The sequence below is a fragment of the Aulostomus chinensis genome, chromosome 9 (assembly GCF_037954235.1).
Source record: "Aulostomus chinensis isolate RoL2024-O1b breed Wild chromosome 9, RoL_Achi_v1.0, whole genome shotgun sequence".
Lineage (NCBI taxonomy): Eukaryota > Metazoa > Chordata > Actinopteri > Syngnathiformes > Aulostomidae > Aulostomus > Aulostomus chinensis.
In genome coordinates this window covers 11870895-11889706 of record NC_141328.1, presented here as the reverse complement: position 1 = coordinate 11889706, position 18812 = coordinate 11870895, and the positions used below count along the sequence as shown (strand labels likewise).

Below are 18812 nucleotides of genomic sequence, written 5' to 3'. Positions count from 1 at the left end.
CAACCAGAAAAGAATAGCTTCCTGGTACAGCCCAAACCTGCGCGCTTTGAAACAGAACACCAAACAACTGGAAAGGAAGACACATTCCAACCAGCATGAGGAAGTCTGCCAAGCCTGGAAGGATAGTTTTTTAATATATAAAAGAAGAACTCTGTAATGCTAGAAGTGCTTACTACTTATCCTTAATAGAAAAGAATAAGTACAACCCCACGTTCCTCTTCAACACCGTGGCTTGGCTAACCAAGAACCATAGTGCTGTTGAGCCATATATCCCCCCCAACTCTCAGCAGTAACGACTTCCTATCTTTCTTGACTGAAAAGATTGTGAATATTAGAACAAAGATTGCCAGTAATCGAGCACAGATTACAATACCCATAGAAGCACCTTGCAGACTTGGTGCATACTTGGACAGCTTCTCCCCCATTGACCTGTCAGACTTAACTTTTGTAATTACTTCCTCCAAGTCAGCCACTTGTCTGCTGGATCCCATCCCTACTTAAGGATGCCTTCCCCTTTATCAACACATCTATATTAATCCAAATCAATTTTTCCCTGGTCACAGGTTACGTGCCACAAGCCTTTAAGGTGGCTGTCATTACCCCTTTACTTAAAGAAACCTTCTCTTGAACTAGATGTATTAGCAAACTATAGGCCTATATCCATCCTCCCCTACATCTCCAAGATCCTTGAGAAGGTTATCCTGGAGCAGATACACGAACATCTGCACAACAACGAGCTCTTTGAAGCCTTCCAATCTGGATTCAGAGAACACCATAGCACTGAAACAACATAGGTCAAAGTCTCTAATGATCTTCTTATAGCTTCAGACAGAGGTCTTGTCTCTGCACTTGTACTTATGGACCTCAGTGATGCATTTGACACCCTCAAACACAGCATCCTGCTACAGACACTGGACCATGAAATTGGGATTAAAGGACCTACCCTAAAATGGTTTAAGTCATACTTATCTGACAGGTTTCAGTGTGTTCATGTTAATAATGACCATTCATAGTATAGCAGAATTACATATGGTGTACCACAGGGTTCACTTTTAGGACCAATTCTCTTCATTCTTTACATGCTGCCATGAGGTGACAAAATCTGGAGGTACTCAATCAACTTTCAATGTTATGCGAATGACACACAACTCTACTTGTCGATGAAGCCAGATGACAGAAGCCAGCTCACCAATCTGCAAGACTGCCTGAAAAACATTAAATCTTGGATGTCTTGTAACTTCTTACTACTGAATTCAGATAAAACTGAGGCCATCGTGTTTGGACTGAAACACCTCAGGGACACGCTCTCTAATCAGATCGCCACTCTAGATGGCATCACCCTGACCCCGAGTACAACAGCAAGGAACCTCGGAGTCATTTTTGACCAGGACCTTTCCTTAAACTCCCACATAAAGCATGTAACTAGGACCACCTTTTTCCACCTGCGCAGTATCACTAAGATTAGGAATATCCTTTCCCAGAGTGATGCTGAGAAACTGATGCATGCATTTATCACTTCTAGGCTGGACAACTGTAACTTTCTCCTGTTAGGATGTCCAAAGAACTTTCTAATGAGTCTCCAGTTAGTACTGAACACTGCAGCGAGGGTTTTGACAGGAGTTAGGAAGAGAGAACACATCTCTCCCACTTTAGCTTCTCTTCACTGGCTTCCTGTAGGATTTAGAATCAACTTCAAAATCCTTCTGCTGACTTATAAGGCTCTTAATTATAATACTCCATCCAATCTGAAAGAGCTAATTATTCCTTACTGTCCTGAGCATTCCACTCCCAGAACGCAGGTCTGTTAGTGACTCCCAATATCTCTAAAAACAGACTGGGAGGTAGAGCCTTCAGTTACCGGGCTCCTTTACTGTGTGTTTACTCCATGGGTCAGAGAGCCAGACACTCTAACTACATTTAAGTCTGGGCTTAAGACCGTCCTCTATAACAGAGCTTTCAGTTAGGGCTGGTTCAGGTTAAGGCTGCAACTAACGATTTATTGAATTATCGATTAATCTGTGATTATTTTATCGATTATCAGATTATTCCACTTTTTTGCAATTACCTTTACAATTTAGCATGAAGTTGTTTTAGGCATGTTCTAACAACAATAAAGACAATAAAAATTAAAAAAGAAATCATTTATTTTTCATTTGAAAAAAATACATTCTAGTCATTTCATGTTTCATGTTGATTCTATAATCTGGCACGCAGCAGGTATAGCTGTATAGATGACGTAGATGTCTTGGCTTTAAAGTGCAGGGCTGCATGCTAAAGCCTGATTTCAATTACTGCTCAAAGCTCTGATCCGATCTAGACCTGCCTACTGTATCCGGTAATTACACATATACACATACACGCACATCGTGTTTCCACTCCAGACCAGATCAGCAACCTGCTAAGTGAATTGATCACGTCTTTGCATTCATGTTTCTATAGCACAAATACAGCAATAAATAGACTGATGGGACTCAAGTCCTGACCAGTACTGAGCCGTAAAAACAAACCAGGCTTTCCGCTGTGGAAAGTCCATTTTAAATGTTAAAAGCCAAGACAACTCAGTCTGCTACAGGCAAGCCCACAAGCTAACTTACCGAGGTGAGTCTTCATCCAGCTCCGCTAAAACTCCTACCTACTTTCTGCTCAGATGTTCATTCATGACAGTCCTGCTCCCGTGCCAAGCAAAGTCCTCCTTGCAAAGTTTACAAGTAATTTTTTTTCTTTTCTTTAATGAGAGTGAAATACTCCCAGCCTTTAGCTCTTTTCAGCCTACCGCCACATGCTGCAGCAATGGACGCTGCCATTGTTGTTGTGATCTGTGGTCACTAGTGCGCGCAACTCTTACGGAAGAGAGATGGCTCGTCTCCCCCTAACATTCGCAGCATTACATGACGTTTCTTTAATGATGAATTATCGAAAATCAAATTTGTTTGGCAACAAATTTATTAATCGACTTTTAATCAATTTAATTGATTCATTGTTGCAGCCTTAGTTCAGGTAACTCTGAACCATTTTATAGCTATGCTGCTATAGGCTTAGACTGCTGGGGGACACATCTGTTTACATGGAGCCCTCTCCTCTCCTCTCTGCACATTTTTTAACTGTCATTACCATTACCTGTTGTACTTTGTAGTTTGGCCTTGGTGTCTCGCAATCTCTCTGTTTCCACAGATCCACTGGAGCTCCATCTCTCGGCACCAACTGCCGCCTGCATCTCAATGAACATGCACCTAACCTTCCAGCCCTGCTTTTGGCAATCTATAACAAGGTGCACATATTTGGTCTTCTTCCAGAAATGCGCCTCCTCCAGATGGTCATCCCATGGCACACTTAGTTCCAACAACACAATTCTATTGGTTGCCTCTGACACAAAAAAAGGATGTCTGGCCTCTTGATGGTTGTGCTGCAGGACCTTCAGTTGTTTTCAGGTCCACTAAGAGCTTCAAGTGCTGTGCCATTGCAAGGATTCTAAGTGTACTCTTAGCTCCTGTATTTCTTGGTAGCCAAGTTCCAGTCCTCACAAAAATTAAAATTGAGTCCATAAAATTGAGTCCATTCACAAAGGTGATAGTGCCTTGGAATCCTAACTACCAGCAGCTAATTCTGGCTAATAGCTTCTGCAGTGGGTTTCAAGATGAGGTTGTAGGGCTAGATGTACAGTTTCTGCCCCAAAGATTTTAGGTAACAGCTCAGGATGTCCTGCAACATTCCCATGCCTGGGCATTAAGGGACATTTGGATACTCTGCATTGCCCCAAGTGAAGAGGTTTGATTAACTGAGAGGGAGATCGTATTACTGCCTGGACAAGGAATTTTATGCACAGCTGTTCAGCCTGCCAGACATCAGTTCATTTCAATTTCAAGTCAATGGCCTGTTCACCCTCGTCCAGGCCCACAGGCAGCTTTGTGTGACAGCTTTGCTAAACCTCTCCACTTCAACCGCTGCACTCTCTTCCCCTTGGACAAACTTGCACCTCTCCTTTTCTAAACTGAGGAATAGGGAAGGTGCCCTGACTATGTGGTCCCCGCATCACTGCTCCCACTTTGCAACGTATCCACTCCGACTCTGCTTGCACAGCTTCAGCAGCTCACCATTTTCTCCCAGTTTTCACCTCTGCTCCAGCTTGGGCCACCTTATGATTACTGGAGTCCCCGTAGAACATCAGTTCCCTGGCCCCAGTCTCTTTACTCAGTTTCTCTGAGACAGTTGGTATAGGTTTCCCTCCTATGCTGAATTGAAACATGTCCACAACTTTGTCCTAATCAGGACCAGTTACCTTGAGTTCCTCGGCTTATACTTCATCTTTGCCCATGAATAATCCATCTGGTTCCTGGCACTGACTTGGTGGTGGTCAGGGTGTCCATGAAAGCTCTGATCCGTGGTTAACATACCACTGACTTGGTCTGAGGGCCCTGGCACTCCAGTTCAGCAGACTTAGTGATCATGTACATTTCCAAGGCAAACAGGATGACAGAGATTGTACTGCCTGTGATGCTCCCAAACTCTAGTCTGTGCCAATCTGGCATGACTGACCCCACTGAGACTCTTGTCTTGAACCTGTTGTAACAATCCAGGATGAGGTCTATCACATGGTTTGGCATAAGATGTTAGCTGTGGTCATCTGGACCAGCTTGTGGGGGTGGAGCTGTTGGCAATGGTCGGATCAAGTTAGAGTACTTTTAGGTTTCCCTTGTTCTCCTGGGCTTCTCTGATAAGCTGAATCACCACTCCTGTGTGCTCTAGACACCCCAACACTCCAGCTAAACCTCCTCTTTGCACAAATGCATTGATGTAGCCATTGTTGGAGAGAAAAACAGTCAGCTGCCTTGCCTAAATGCTGAAGAATGTCTTGCTCTAAACAATTTCCAAGAAGATGACTGAACTGGTTGATTCTTGTGGAGTCCTCTTCCTTTGAGATGCAGACTCCCTAAGAATCCTTCACAGTCATTTCAATAGCAGGGGGCAAATTCTTATAGACCTTGTTGGGACTCCATTTTGGGCCAGGGTCTGAGGCTGCACTCGCTCTCCTCACAATGTCATGGACCTGTAAATAATGTCTCTCTACTGTCAAACCCTTTGGCAGGTAAAGGTAGTTCTAGCAAGATGTTGCACGGACCAAGCTCACATGGCCTGTTGGGGTCACTATAAGGTGGTCTGGATGTGCAGGTCAAGCTCCCTCTTAGAGCAAACCAAACTGATGCTGCACTTCTACCTGACCAACTGTCTGGGGAAGCCAAATGGATTGGCTGTGAAGGATGCTCTCTTCCTAGCATTATTCTGAGTTAAGCTTAATCATTGCTCAACAGAGGCTCATGAGCATCTTCCTCAGAATGGTTCACAGTTCAGCCAAAGGTGGCCGTTGCTTCCCACTGGCCTCTTTTTGTATCGCTTCTTGCAGGACTTCAGTTCTTGTGGGGTCTCATGGATCTTAGCTTGATTCATGATGTAAGGTGTTCTAGAAGGCTTCTTGTCCTCTACTCCAAACTTCTCTGCTGTTAGACTGACAATGAATGTCATCATTGTCCGCAGCCTTTGATCTCCCTTTCTCTATCACCTCAAGCAGCTTGTCCACATCCTTGTCTAACAGTTGCCTAATTACCGACATGACTTGAACCTTCTTTGGTGTCTGTTCTAAGGGGTTGACTGCTCTCATGGTGGCTTTGGGGTATGTGGGGTGCTTCAGGACCTCCTGCATCTCAACAGGATACCTGTGAGTTGTAGAACTACCTCTCCTTCAAAACACCTCCTTTGAGTCTGATGACTCTTGAGGCCTCAACTGTTCTTTCAGACCTTTCCACATCTATATTCAATACAAATAGTGGTTTGTACATTAGTCTTTCACCTTTGGTTCATCAGATCAGGATGTTCCCCTTGGATGTTGAAAGTTTGACAGCAAAGTCCTTGAAAGAATACATCTCTTGATGATCCTGAACAAATCTTCAGTGACATGAAGTTTGAAACAGATCTGACTGTGATGGGAGTTATAACACTTTTGTGTTTCATTGACCACTGCAACCACAGTGTGGAAATAACTCAAAAGCTTTCCTATTTAACATCACTCAGGGGTTGAGTACACACTGTATAAATTTGAAAAATTGGATAAAGCCCCTGTGAGGAGTTTGTGAAAGTATGACCCTTGAAATGGACAAAAAAAACACGCCAACGTTGTTTTAATTCAAATTAAAATGTTGGGCTTCTTTTCGGGGGGACATCAAAGGCCAACAGTGCATTTTTTAGGTCTAATTATGTTACGTGTACCTACCAAATTTCATGCATGTAGATGAAACCCATGTCTTGTGGGACTTCTGTGATTTCTAGTGTCCACTTTTGAGGCCCTCAAAAATGTTAATTGTGGAGATTAAAGAAAATAATAATTCCTTGCATTTCAAGAGGGCTTTTGCATTGTCAAGTGCTGGGGTACAAAGAATAAAAAATTCTTACTTCTATGCCATGCTGCAGCTCAAACTTGTAGAAGAGGGCCCAAGCATCTCCCAGGTCTGGCTCAATCTTTACTGTCCGGAGGAACCACTCTCTGGCTTTGGTGATCTTTCGCTCACTCCAGAACAACCTAGGAGGAATACACAAGACATGATTTGTTTTATGCATATTTGTCCCAATAGCAGAGTCTATGTATGAGAGGGATAAAAACAAAGATGCAAGAATACTTTGCTACAGCGAGCAGGACATGGGGATCATGTTCACACTTTTTCAATGCGTCTACACTCTTTGTCTTCCTCTGTGGCCTGGCCTCCAAAAACACTGCTTCAGCCCAGAGGATGCCTAATTAAAAGGAAAAAGGAGATGAGGTAAACAGAATTTGAGTAAATGAAAAAAAAACATTATAATAATACAATATAATAAATGCAAAATGTATTCATGGATAGGATGTATTTTTCTGAACATGTTTTTAGGAACATTTAACAGAAAATTCAGGTTGTAAACTTGAATTAATTCCATTGTTTGGTGGACCTTAAGTTGCAGAACTTGAGTGAACGGGATTTGTTTCATTTTATATCTCCATGAGATGATGAAACGTAAATGCAGAACATTCAGCTGGTATAGAGCTGGGCGATAAACCGAATTAATTCGATTAATTTGATTTTATTTTTTCAATCGATATGAAAAAAATTTAATCTCAAAATCGAGTTTAATGTTTCAACTCCGGTGTGTGTAATACACACAGTCACCACAGCACGCACATACATTAGGAGGACTGGCGCTGTTTCCTAAGCAGACTGCGGTCCGATCAAGAAGAAGAACATCGGCTTATGCCCATGCTTGTGCCTGACGGACATGTAACACAGACATACATGAGGGATGGAGGCGGCAGAAGTCACGGACACAGAGCACAATATTGTTCAAAAAAAGGGAAGCGTGACTTCGGTGGTATGGACATGGTTTGGATTTGCGAGGTCGGACATGGAACAGACCGGTGTGTTGTGCAAACTTTGTAAAAAGATGGTGAAAACGAAGGGAAGCAGCACAACAAATCTTTTCCAGCACATCAAGAAACAGCACCTGCCAGAGTGGGAGCAATGTGTGAGGCGTTGCCTTACAAGCATTGATGCTAGCTCTATGAAAAAACCTCCACCAAAATCACAGCCGAGTGTTGCTGCGGCATTTTCCAAAGCTACGCCATATGACAAGTCAGAAAGAGATGGAGGGACATTACTGATGCGTTGGCTTTTTACGTATTTAATTTAATTCAAAAAATGATTATCTTTTAAAAATGTATCTGATGCTTTGGCATCAATAAAAATTATATTTTTCGAATTATGTTTAAGTGTGCTTTTTTACACAGGAAAAAAATCGATTAAAATCGTGAATCGGATTTTAAAATTAAAAAAAAAAAATCAAGATTTAATTTTTTGGCTGTATCGCCTAGCCCTAAACTGGTATGTTGATAACTTTACGGGTTGTCAGAAATGTACAACAAATAATCTATGGTTGCTTCTGAAAATACTTTTATCGAAGGAATGTTGATTCCCCTAAGCTGAATTTGGTCATATATGACACACCCATATTTGCTTGTGAACATTTTTTGCAAAATTGTGAAAAATGCTTAACATCCTTTTTCAAACTCATCCATGGGTTTGTGTCTGATAATCACAGATTATGCAGATATGATCAACAGATACTCCATAGAAATAGTCATAACAGGAATTCTGATATCTTTAAAACTGCAAAAGTTATAACTAATCTACTTCCTGTACACTGCAGTCCAAACAGAATGTGTATATTTTCGCAACAATTTATACGGTTAACAAGAAAACTGATGTGGGCATTAAATAAAATGTCTTAGACATTCGCGCCAAATTTAGTTCGATGTCAATTTATAAGGGGCACTGTGACACAAAATTGTACCACCTGAAAAATGCATTTTTTTAACTTCTCTAATGCTGTTGGTCCATTTAGGACAATTTTTCACACACGATACATGAAGAGTTATCAAAAGAATTTTACTAACTCTAAAAATGCAAAAGTTAGAAAAGTAAAATACTATAGTCAAAACAGCAAGTTTCTTCAATCTTTGCAAAAGTTCGTCAAATTAACATAAAACAATAAAACCCTCTCCCCCTTGACCTGTGTCCCAAATTTGGGTCGAATTATTCAGTATGGGTTGCTGTTGCACAAAATTGCATGAACATGAAAAACAGACTTTTTTATAAACTGATTTAAGGCTGTTGGCCAATTTAAAAAAAAAAATCAAGTGTAGACAAAAAAATGTTATAAATAAAAAGGAAATGCTGTGTATCTGGTAACAAAAAATCTGTTTAACATGAAACTTGACCCAAATGTTGAGTCATGTCAAGCTAAACTTCTGTGCCAGAATTTGCGACAATAAGTCTGACTGACTGATTGTAAAGCACAAAATTGTGCAAAATGAAAACCATACTTTTTCAAACTCCTCTTAGGCTCTATCTATTTCAGACAAAAATTTGGATACAATGTATATACACTCAATAAAAATTTATCACAATGTTTCAAATTACACAAAAAATTCAGAGGTTACAAACGAAGGGATATCACTTTCGAATCAAATGCTGTTCAGCATCTCATCAACAATTGGTCCTGTTGACATTAAACAAGACTAAGTTGTGTCTGATAAACCCATTTAATCTTTTTGGAAAATCCGGTGCACAGTGTAACTTGCATCATGTCAAATGGGCCAATGGTTTGCCTTGCAGGGGTGGGACTTTGACTTTGCTTGTATATGTAGTTTTATTTGATGTTAAACTAACAAAAATGTACAATTCCAGAATTGCTTAAAGGCCTGCACAACTTTAGTTTGTACTAGTTACATCGCTCAAAATACCTGTGGAAGTACAGCAATCCACAAATGTTCATGTTTGCATCTAGGGTGGGTTGGTGTGATTTATTGCTGGTCATTCGAACTTAATTTTTTTGAAGAAGTAACAGCCTTTATAACCTTCCTACCTGAATTAGGGCACTCCTGCAGGGCTTTGGCCATCAGTGTGTTTGCAATATTCTTCAGTCCAGCCCGGTACTCTAATCTGACTGACTCCAACCTAGTGAATATGAGAGACAACACATAATTTAAGAGTTTAACATACCAGTATTATATAGTAATTTCAAATCATGGTTGAGTTAATTACTGCTTTTAAAAAAGGGACAGGTCTGGCTTACTATACTGTATCTAAAGAAAATGTTCTAAACAATCATAATAAATGCAGTATTGGCACTTCATGAGTAAGTTTCGAAAAGCGAAGTTAAGCAAGTTAAACATAACTGTCAATCAAATGTTATTTTGAGTACAGTGGTCCCTTGCTATAACACGGTTCACCTTTCGCAGCCTCGCAATTTTGTGGATTTTTTTAGTGCAATTTTGCATGCTTTTTTTTTTTAATGGCGTACTGTGTTCTGCGTCCTGATTGGCTGCAGACCATTGTCAATCTCCTCTGTGCCGTGTCTCCTGTACAGTACAGAATAAGTTCAGCTTGCCAAATTTAATCTTTGATCGTTAGCAGTGTGACTCTGAAGTGCTGAACTGTATAGCCCCTTTCATACTGCACCAAAAACGCGGGTGAACACGGGTGTTTGGGCACTCTGGTGAGTCGGTTGATGAGGGTCGAGGCGACTCTTTCAAGCAACTCGGGTGTTTAGCGACTCAGCTCGGCTCTGCTCAGCTCACCTGCAGTGTGAAAAAGGCAACCCGCATTGTCTCAGGTTTCACACGACCTTCCTGTCGCAATCCGATTTTGTCACTGTGCCACCTATCAGGCTGTCATTATGGAAGCTCCAGGAAAAAATAAATTAAAAAAAAAATTGGGCTGGGCTGGGCTGGGCTGGGCTGCGCTGCAAGAGCTGCTCACTCATCTCTCAATAAAGTTTTGGCCTCTGCCATAAGATCAGTCTTCCTGTTGATGTCCCCCAGACTCTATTTCACTCCTTTTTTTTTTTTCAAACAAATTACAAATGTATGATCTTAGGTGAATTAATCTAGGTTTTAATTAATCTGCTTGGGAACTCCCACCAATCGTGAACCCTAACGTGAACTGTGCAAACACACATCTTTTTTATTGATCATGGCAGCGCACTGGCAAGATCCTGAAAGTAAGCGAGCTGCTCGCCATCTGCGGTGAAGTGGAGATCCGGCGGCAGATTTCTGGAACTGTACAGACATGGTGTTTTATGGGAACATCACCAGCATTTTGAGACACGGTGCACGTGTAGGTGTGCAGGTGTAATGATGACATTGGCAGCGCGATGACGTACGAGCCGCTTAAACAGACAAACAGATTCCACTTTTACAAAGGGAACAGGACACAGAGAGTCACATTTTGAGGCTTGATACAATACCTAGCCAGGTGATGCAGTTCAAGCTGAAGCTCATGCTCTTACCACAGCTCAGGGCTCTGGGGGTTTTTGAGTCTAGACTTCTCCAGAATTGCTCTGGCTCTGGTCAGCTGTCCCACTCTCTCTTCCAGACGAGACAGCAGCAACCACAACGGCACAGAGTGGGGACACTTTTTCAACTATGAAAACAATAATTAAGATAATACACACTTTTTAGAGCCATCAATAAAAATAAATGGGGGCAAAATGTTCTGTGTGGTTATTACAGTAATTGCACTTCCCCAGACTCACCCCTTGGTTATAGGCCTCCCTTGCCTTGTCCATATTCTCACACTGCTCTTCAATCTGTCCTCTCATCATCCAAAGTTTAGGGAAGTCCTCGTAGTGTTTCAAGGCTTCAGTGCATAACTCCTGAGCAGCTTCAATATTCCCCAACACCCACTCCAACTTTACGGACTTCATGAAAACCTGTAGAGATTAAAAAACACATTCCAGCCAGGAAATATTACCAATTAATTCCCTGATCAAATTCCCCAGGGATTGCAACAGACATAGCATAAACTCACTATTTCTGGAAAATAATTTGTATTTTCCATCCAACTTTCAAACATATCAAATACCATGAAAGGAAAATGAACCACCCCACACTGACAGACTTAACTAAAACTTTACTATGAGCAAGCAACCATTTCGCATGTGGCTTCCTAAGGTGTGCTCAAGATGCAAGTACTCAACGGTATGATGAATACACATAGACGATAACTGGTCATGTGACCTATTTAAATTTCTCCAACTGTAAAACAAATAAAAATATAAAAATAAAATAAATAAAAATATAACAAAGTGACAAAATGCAAGCATATTTACAAAACAAATCAAAAACTATAGGAAGTAGTTGTTCATATTGTTACACTGATTATCACTAAAAAAAATATGAAAAAATATGTTTGTTGTGATTTGTTTTGCAAAAAGTAGAAGAGGGTAAAAGTCTCAGTAAAATCTATCAGTGGGCCATGGTTAATTTTACTGAGACTTTTACCCTCTTCTACTTTTTGTGATTTGTTTTGCAAAAAGTAGAAGAGGGTAAAAGTCTCAGTAAAATCTATCAGTGGGTCATGGTTAATTTTCTTTGCCTGTTATTTACATGTTCCTACAAAACAAAAAAAGCTTAGCAATTTACACATGCCTTAACTGATAGAAGGTCCAACCAATTCTAAAGAAGGCTTTGTATCTGTGGGCAAGTACAATTTAAGTAACTGCAGGGAGTCTGGCCAGATGCTCTGATAGTGTGAGTGACTGTTTTTGTGCCCTTCTGACAGCAGCCTGAACCAGAAAAAGTTGGAGTTTCTAGAAAGCACATTAAAGACAATTAACTTATTATTACAAACAGAATGTTGAGTATAGATGTATAAATGCTGACAGTTCAGCTAACCCAACACATGGCTGAGAGTAGGGATGAATGAGTACACCATGATGTGTTTCTGTATAACCAGCAATTTTATCTGTATCTGCATCCATACTCAGTGGGGACAGGCTAAACCCAGAAATAGATGGTACTTAAACCAGAAGCAGGCTTAATGGTAAAGTGTGTGTTATTTGTGTAAGTTGTCTCAAGAAATGAATACAGATTGATCAGAAGTTGCTACATTTATTTTTTTTTGTTTGAAAAGTGTTTTCAAAAGCCTCTGATTAAGCTTTAGTTCAATGCTTATGATCTGAAGACTAAACTAGCTACAAAACGGTCTCTTCTGTGTGTGTGACTGGCAGGTCAGCCTCTCAAAAAAACACCTAAGCGCAGAAAATGACACATTGTTACTTTTTTGTTCCTCAGCCTACATTAAGTAACAAAAGACAAGCTGTCTGGTATGAAAGTGTGAAAGGAAAGGACCTTTGAATAAACTTAAAAACAAAAAAATAGTTCATTCCATCATTGCCTAGAGAGATGTCTGAATCTAGATTCTGAACCTCATCCCGTAATTGGCAAGTTACCCTAATTATTCTGAAACAGGGAAAATCTGTTTCTTTTACATTCTCACCCTGGCTGTGGGGGCACTGCTGCGGGCCTTAGCAAGCAGTCGACGTGCTCTCTCATACTCGTTATTCTCAGACTCCAGCTTGACAGCAGCAAGCCAGATTTCTTCACTGTTAGGGTTAGCCTAAAGAGAAGGGACATAAATGAGAGTGTGTGATGTTGTGCTATTCAAACACAATTGAGCCCGCCTGTAGTTCAATAGGAGGCACAAATCATGGAAGTTTACGGATGTACGCATTTTTCTCATTATTTACTTAACAGTGCCAACCAAAAATGGGGACTGTGGTGGTACACAGTTGAATGATGAGAGAAAAAACAATGCCATCTAATGTCCATCATGCAGACTGATTAGAAGTCTACTGACAAGTTTTGCCTTAGATAGTCTAAAACTGGACAGTATGAACAAGGATTAAGAGGGTAAGAAACAATGAAAGTGACATACTACTTCAGATACACATCCACAATATTCTTTGAATCTCAAGACAATTTAAAATGGTCATACAACGAATGAGGACGGAAACAAAAAACAACTTAGTTAAGTATGGCAGGACATTTGCAAATATGACACCTTGTAAATGCAACGGACATAGAGATAGGGGTAAGGCGGACATGGATAGGGAACTGGATGTGTGTGTGACTATTGGTGTAGGACTGTGTCTGTTTGGTATGGATGCACATGGGGGGATGTGAGCAAATGTCTATGGGTATAAAATTGTGTATATATCTGTGTGATTTCATTGGTGTGTGTGGATGTATGTTATGTAAGAGATGGTGCTGGTAAGGTCCCAATATTAACTTGGTATGAATAGTATGTACTGGTGTAAAATCTCTGAAAAGTAAATAAATATAATTCTACAAAAAAAAAAAAAAAATACAGTCAGGCCTCTGTTATCAGAGTTGCATGGATACAACACCTGGAAGGCCAGGGCGAGAATACTTCTTGCTGCAGGCACATCCTCAGCCAGCCACTTGGATTTGGCGCCCATAAGCCAAAGGACCTCGGCCTTGGGACAGTGAGCCACAGCCCTCTGAAGCAGGGCCTCCAAAGACTCCCTGACAGATGCATGATGCAGGTGGGAGATTAAAAATAAATAATCAGAGGATATGATTAAAAAGTCTTTACAAAGAAATGACATCAAACATTCAAAAAGACAAGGGAAAGTAAAATAACAGCATGTTTGCAAAATTCAAAACACAAATCTGGTTACCTGGTACCATGGTTTTTTTCAAAGTAGGCTGCTCGAAGCCAGACACTTTTTTTACTGGGGAACACCTGCAGAGCATGGGCATAGATGGCCCTGGCACACTCCAGTGCTCCATGGGCCACACACTGAAACACAAGACACACACACTTTTAGCATGTAAAGCTGCCAACCAGAGTCTTAGAGGGGCCTTTCCAAACATAATATACAAGGGATGCACCCATTGCCTGCCAAGGGACTGGAATAAGCCAGGTTACCAGGTTACCGGCCGGCCAGCATCATGTCTTTTTGATTCCGAACAGGTCACTTACCACGGTGTACTGCTTCGCTAGGAGTAGTGGCAATAGAATAGTGGCAAATCTATTTTTGACGGATGGCATGTAATTCTGCACAGGGCAGTTTCAGCCAGACAGGAAATTTTCACACAAATGGCATAGTATATCCAGTAAATTTTCAAAATATGACATATGCAGGCTGTGTGCAGTGGTACAGCTGTGCCCTATGGGAATTAGACATCAAGCTCACAATTTGTAAAAGATGTAGCACCAAATATTCTGTAAGGCCACAATTAAAACTTCAACAAGAAAAACCTAATCAGATACATAAAAATTCCATCACCCTGTTGAGCCGGCCCAGATAGAGAAAGCTAACCAAGGGAAAGCAGCTAAGGCTAGTAGGCAGAGCTCAGAGCCATGCCTCACCTATCCCTTATTGCAGGGGTGTCAAACTGATCCAGTAAAGGTCCATGTGGCTGCAGGTTTTCATTCCAACCAAGCAAAAGCAACACCTGATCCAACAAATGAGCTGTGTGGGCACAGCTTAGTTGATTTCAGTAGAAACAAGCATTGCTTTTGCTCAGCCTTTACTGGATCAGTTTGACACCCCTGCTTTATCGGCTATGACATTCAACTGCTTTTTTACAAGAAGTAAATGATATTTCAGACACAGTTTGATATACAGCAAACTGATTTTCAGTGGAATTTTATTTGTACCTCTTTCCAGTGGGTGTGCACTCCAATTGTTTATTTAAGTTGTGTAAGAAAGGAAAAATCCAGTATCCCAGAACAATTTGGGGGACACTGTAAGAGCAATATTTCAAACATTTTCAATTGAAGAAAAGTTGATATGATGTTTTATGTTCTGTCAAGTATCGTTCTTAGAAAATTGGAATTGATTAAAAGCTGTATTGGCAGGTCCCACTAACAAAAAATAAAAAACGAAAATGGAGTCGGCCAAGAAAAATGCAATTGGTGCCTCTCTCTGATATACCCATACCCACACTGTCTGAGTCCTCCATCCAGGTGTGTTTGCGGTCCTCCTCTTCTATGCCAATCCCAATGACTGCCCTTATCACAGCTTGACAGGTAGCCACACTGCCTGCTTTGTCACATTCTTCAGCATCCTGCAGAAAAGAAAGAGTGATTGTGGTTACGTAGACAAAAAAAAAACAAAAAAAACCTGAAGGCATAAACTCTTGAACTCAATAAGTTTGCGATTTCCAAAGAATGATGAAGCTATTTCATTAAAATAAACATGTTTCAGGAAATTCTGACAGAATATAGTCTCTATTATAATATAATCTCTTCATTGATTATTTTTGTGCTACAGTGGTCCCTCGCTGTAACACGGTTCACCTTTCGCAGCCTCGCTGTTTCGCGGAATTTAGTGTAATTTTGCATGCTTTTATTACAACATACAGTATGAACGGCATTGTGTTCGACATCCTGATTGGCTAAGGGAGAACCGCACATGTGTTCTGCGTCCTGATTATCTAAGGGAGTACAGAATGTGTTTGCAGCGCCAGGACAAAGAGACACCATCAGAGGAACTGTGAAATACGCGTGAGTTACTGGTAATAATTTCTTATGTGTCAAAACTCGTAGATTGATCATTAAAATGAAATTTGTTAAAAATGTTTGGGCTTGAAAACAGGTTTTGATCTTTGGTTTCATTTACAAATATTGTACTTGTTTTTTTAAATATGCAAAAGTTTGAGCTTTGAGAGTGTTTAAATAAGAGAACTGTGAGAAAGTGTGAATGCCTGTCTGAGAAAACTGTATAAAAGTGTGTGGTTAGGGGTTTTACGGCCTTAAAACATGTATAATAATTGTAAAAAATAAAGCTGATTAATTTGCGGATTTCATCTATTGCGGGTTATTTTTAGAACGTATCCCCCGCAATAAACGAGGGACCACTGTATATTTTTATACAGTAAATCAAAATAGTAGCATGGCTATCATCATTACTCATAAATTAGGTTATGAAATACAGCTATAGCCTGTCAGAGTCAGATGCATTTACTAAGTACATGACATGAATCTTGTTTAATAATCAGGTTCAAAATAGGCACACCAAAACAACTCAGCTCACTCATTATTCACCTCTCCAGTGTTTCTTAACAAGAGATCATCAGCCTGATATGTGAAAAGTTGTGGTTACCTGGCAGGCAGGGGCAAGCTGAATAAATTACCACCTGGAAATGGTTCAGTTGCTTTGCAGCATGTCACATTGTAATTAGGGAAGACTCAACACACTGAAAGTGCGAATCAGTGTGTTGAATGGTATTGTTTTTATATTGCATCATATTTGGCACATAATGTGAGTTTGAAGTACAGCTTTTGAGAAAAAAATTCCTTTCAAAAACTCTACCTCAAATCCAAATTATATGCCAAATATGAGTCAATATTAAAACAATACTATTACTAAATAGTAAACATTTGCTGCGTAAAATAATAAATATATCCTACCTTGGAGTTGTCCCATCGTGACAATATTTTACCGTAGGCACAAAAGGAGAGGAACACACCTGTATCCATTGCTCCCTGTTGATCTCCACTCCGTTAGCACGCAGAGAGGTGATGGCTCTGTCAATGATCTTATCCACCATCTGAGTGTTGCCATTGGCCTCCTCCAATTTGGCGGCAGTGATCCAGATGTGGCGATCAGTGGGGATGTTCTCTCGAGCTTTGTTCAGGACACGACGGGCATTTTCATAGGTCTCCAAGCGTGCCAGTGCAAGCCACAGCTAGAAGGGATAGACAGAAACAGTTTGAAATGCAAGTAAATGCACTGTAGTGTGTGACTTATATTCCATCTACACTTCTGAAATGGTTGGGAAAATATTATATAATATATAATACAGCAATTGTACCTCCACGCTTGTAGGGCAACACTCCACCGCTCTGCTGAGCATGATCCTAGCATCCTCTGGCTCCTCCAGCTCAACAGCAGTCTTCCACAGTCGAACTGACTTGGACACATTCTCCAGGGCTGGGTACAGATACAGCAATAACACCACTGAGAAATTTCACTGCCGTTTATGGAAAATTCAACATCAAGCCAAAAAACTATCTTTGATCTTCTTACAGGAATTCTATAAACCAACTGGCCACACTGGTATGATACTGGCAATATTTAATAAAGAAAATCCATCCATCCATCCATCCATCCACTTTTCTTCCACTTATTCCTGTTAAGGGTCGCGGGGTGCTGGAGCCTATCCCAGCGGCTTTTGGGTGAGAGGCAGGGTACACCCTGTTCAGGTCACCAGTCCATCGCAGGGCCAACACATATCGACAGACAACCATTCACACTCACAGTCATACCTATGGTCAATTTAGAGTATTTAATCAGCCTAGTCCCCAATTGCATGTCTTGGATGGTGGGAAGAAGCCGGAGTACCCCGAGAGAACCCAAGCAGGTACAGGGAGAACATGCAAACTCCACACAGAAAGATTCTGTGCCCGAGCCGGGACTCAAACCTGGAACCTTCTTGCTGTGAGGCAACAGTGCTTACCACTGCACCATTGTGCCGCCCTAATAAAGAAAATACGCAGACTTTTACATTAGTAACATGCATGTGCAGTGGCAAAGTGAAGGCACTACATATTTTTGTTAATGCACAAGTAAAAATTACTCAAACTGCATATCCCACATTAAAGTACAGTGGTGTCGGGGTCGGAAGGCAGATTGTTTATCAAATAAAGGAAAGTAGAGAGGAGGCTACAGAACATGTAGAGGCAGAGATGGGTCTTCCCCAGATCCATCTCTGTCAGTTGGGTATGCTGCTTGGAAATGGAAATATTGGTGTGAGTGTGCTAGGGCATTGACACCATGGTTCAAACAGAGTCACTGTCCTTGACAAATAGCCAGAGCCTCAGCTGCCAGATGAAATCCATCTGAAATACTACCGCAGATCTTTTGCATAGATCAAGTAGTTTTTGCAGAGGTGACATTCATGGGACAATAGACAGTTTGAAACTGGTGTAGTATAACTGTGCCACAGGAATTAGTGTCTTCCTTTTGGCAATGAAACATTCAGTCATTGACCACATCATATGCACCACTTACACACTTTCCCCATGACAACGTAACAACATCCATTTTCTTCCACTTATTCCTGTTAAGGGTCGCAGGGGTGCTGGAGCCTATCCCAGCGGCTTTCGGGCGAGAGGCTGGATACTACCTGGACGGGTCGCCAGTACATCGCAGGGCCAACATTTAACTCATATAGACAGACAAACATTCACACTCACAGTTATAGTCAATTTAGAATATCCAATTAGCCTAGTACCCTCTTGCATGTTGCTTTGGACTGTGGGAGGAAGCCGGAGTACCCGTAGAGAACCCACGCAGGCACAAGGAGAACAAGCAAACTCTACACAGAAAGATCCCGTGCCCGAGCCGGGGCTCGAACCCGGAACCTTTTTGCTGTGAGGTGACAGTGCTAACCACTGCACCACTGTGCCACCAAAATGACA

General features: G+C 41.1%; 1 protein-coding gene across 1 annotated transcript in view; it reads right to left on the bottom strand.

The window, feature by feature from the left end:
- Nucleotides 1-18812, bottom strand: part of prpf6 (PRP6 pre-mRNA processing factor 6 homolog (S. cerevisiae)) — a 33083-nt gene that overhangs the window by 3476 nt on the left and 10795 nt on the right. The window contains exons 10-20 of the mRNA XM_086213831.1: nt 17204-17322; nt 16859-17077; nt 15332-15454; nt 14059-14180; nt 13765-13903; nt 12855-12974; nt 11110-11286; nt 10864-10997; nt 9439-9530; nt 6666-6780; nt 6442-6568 (exon numbers count right to left, since the gene is read on the bottom strand). Of these exons, the coding sequence (XP_086069957.1) occupies nt 6442-6568; nt 6666-6780; nt 9439-9530; nt 10864-10997; nt 11110-11286; nt 12855-12974; nt 13765-13903; nt 14059-14180; nt 15332-15454; nt 16859-17077; nt 17204-17322 (1487 nt within the window). The remainder of the gene's footprint in view (nt 1-6441; nt 6569-6665; nt 6781-9438; nt 9531-10863; nt 10998-11109; nt 11287-12854; nt 12975-13764; nt 13904-14058; nt 14181-15331; nt 15455-16858; nt 17078-17203; nt 17323-18812) is intronic.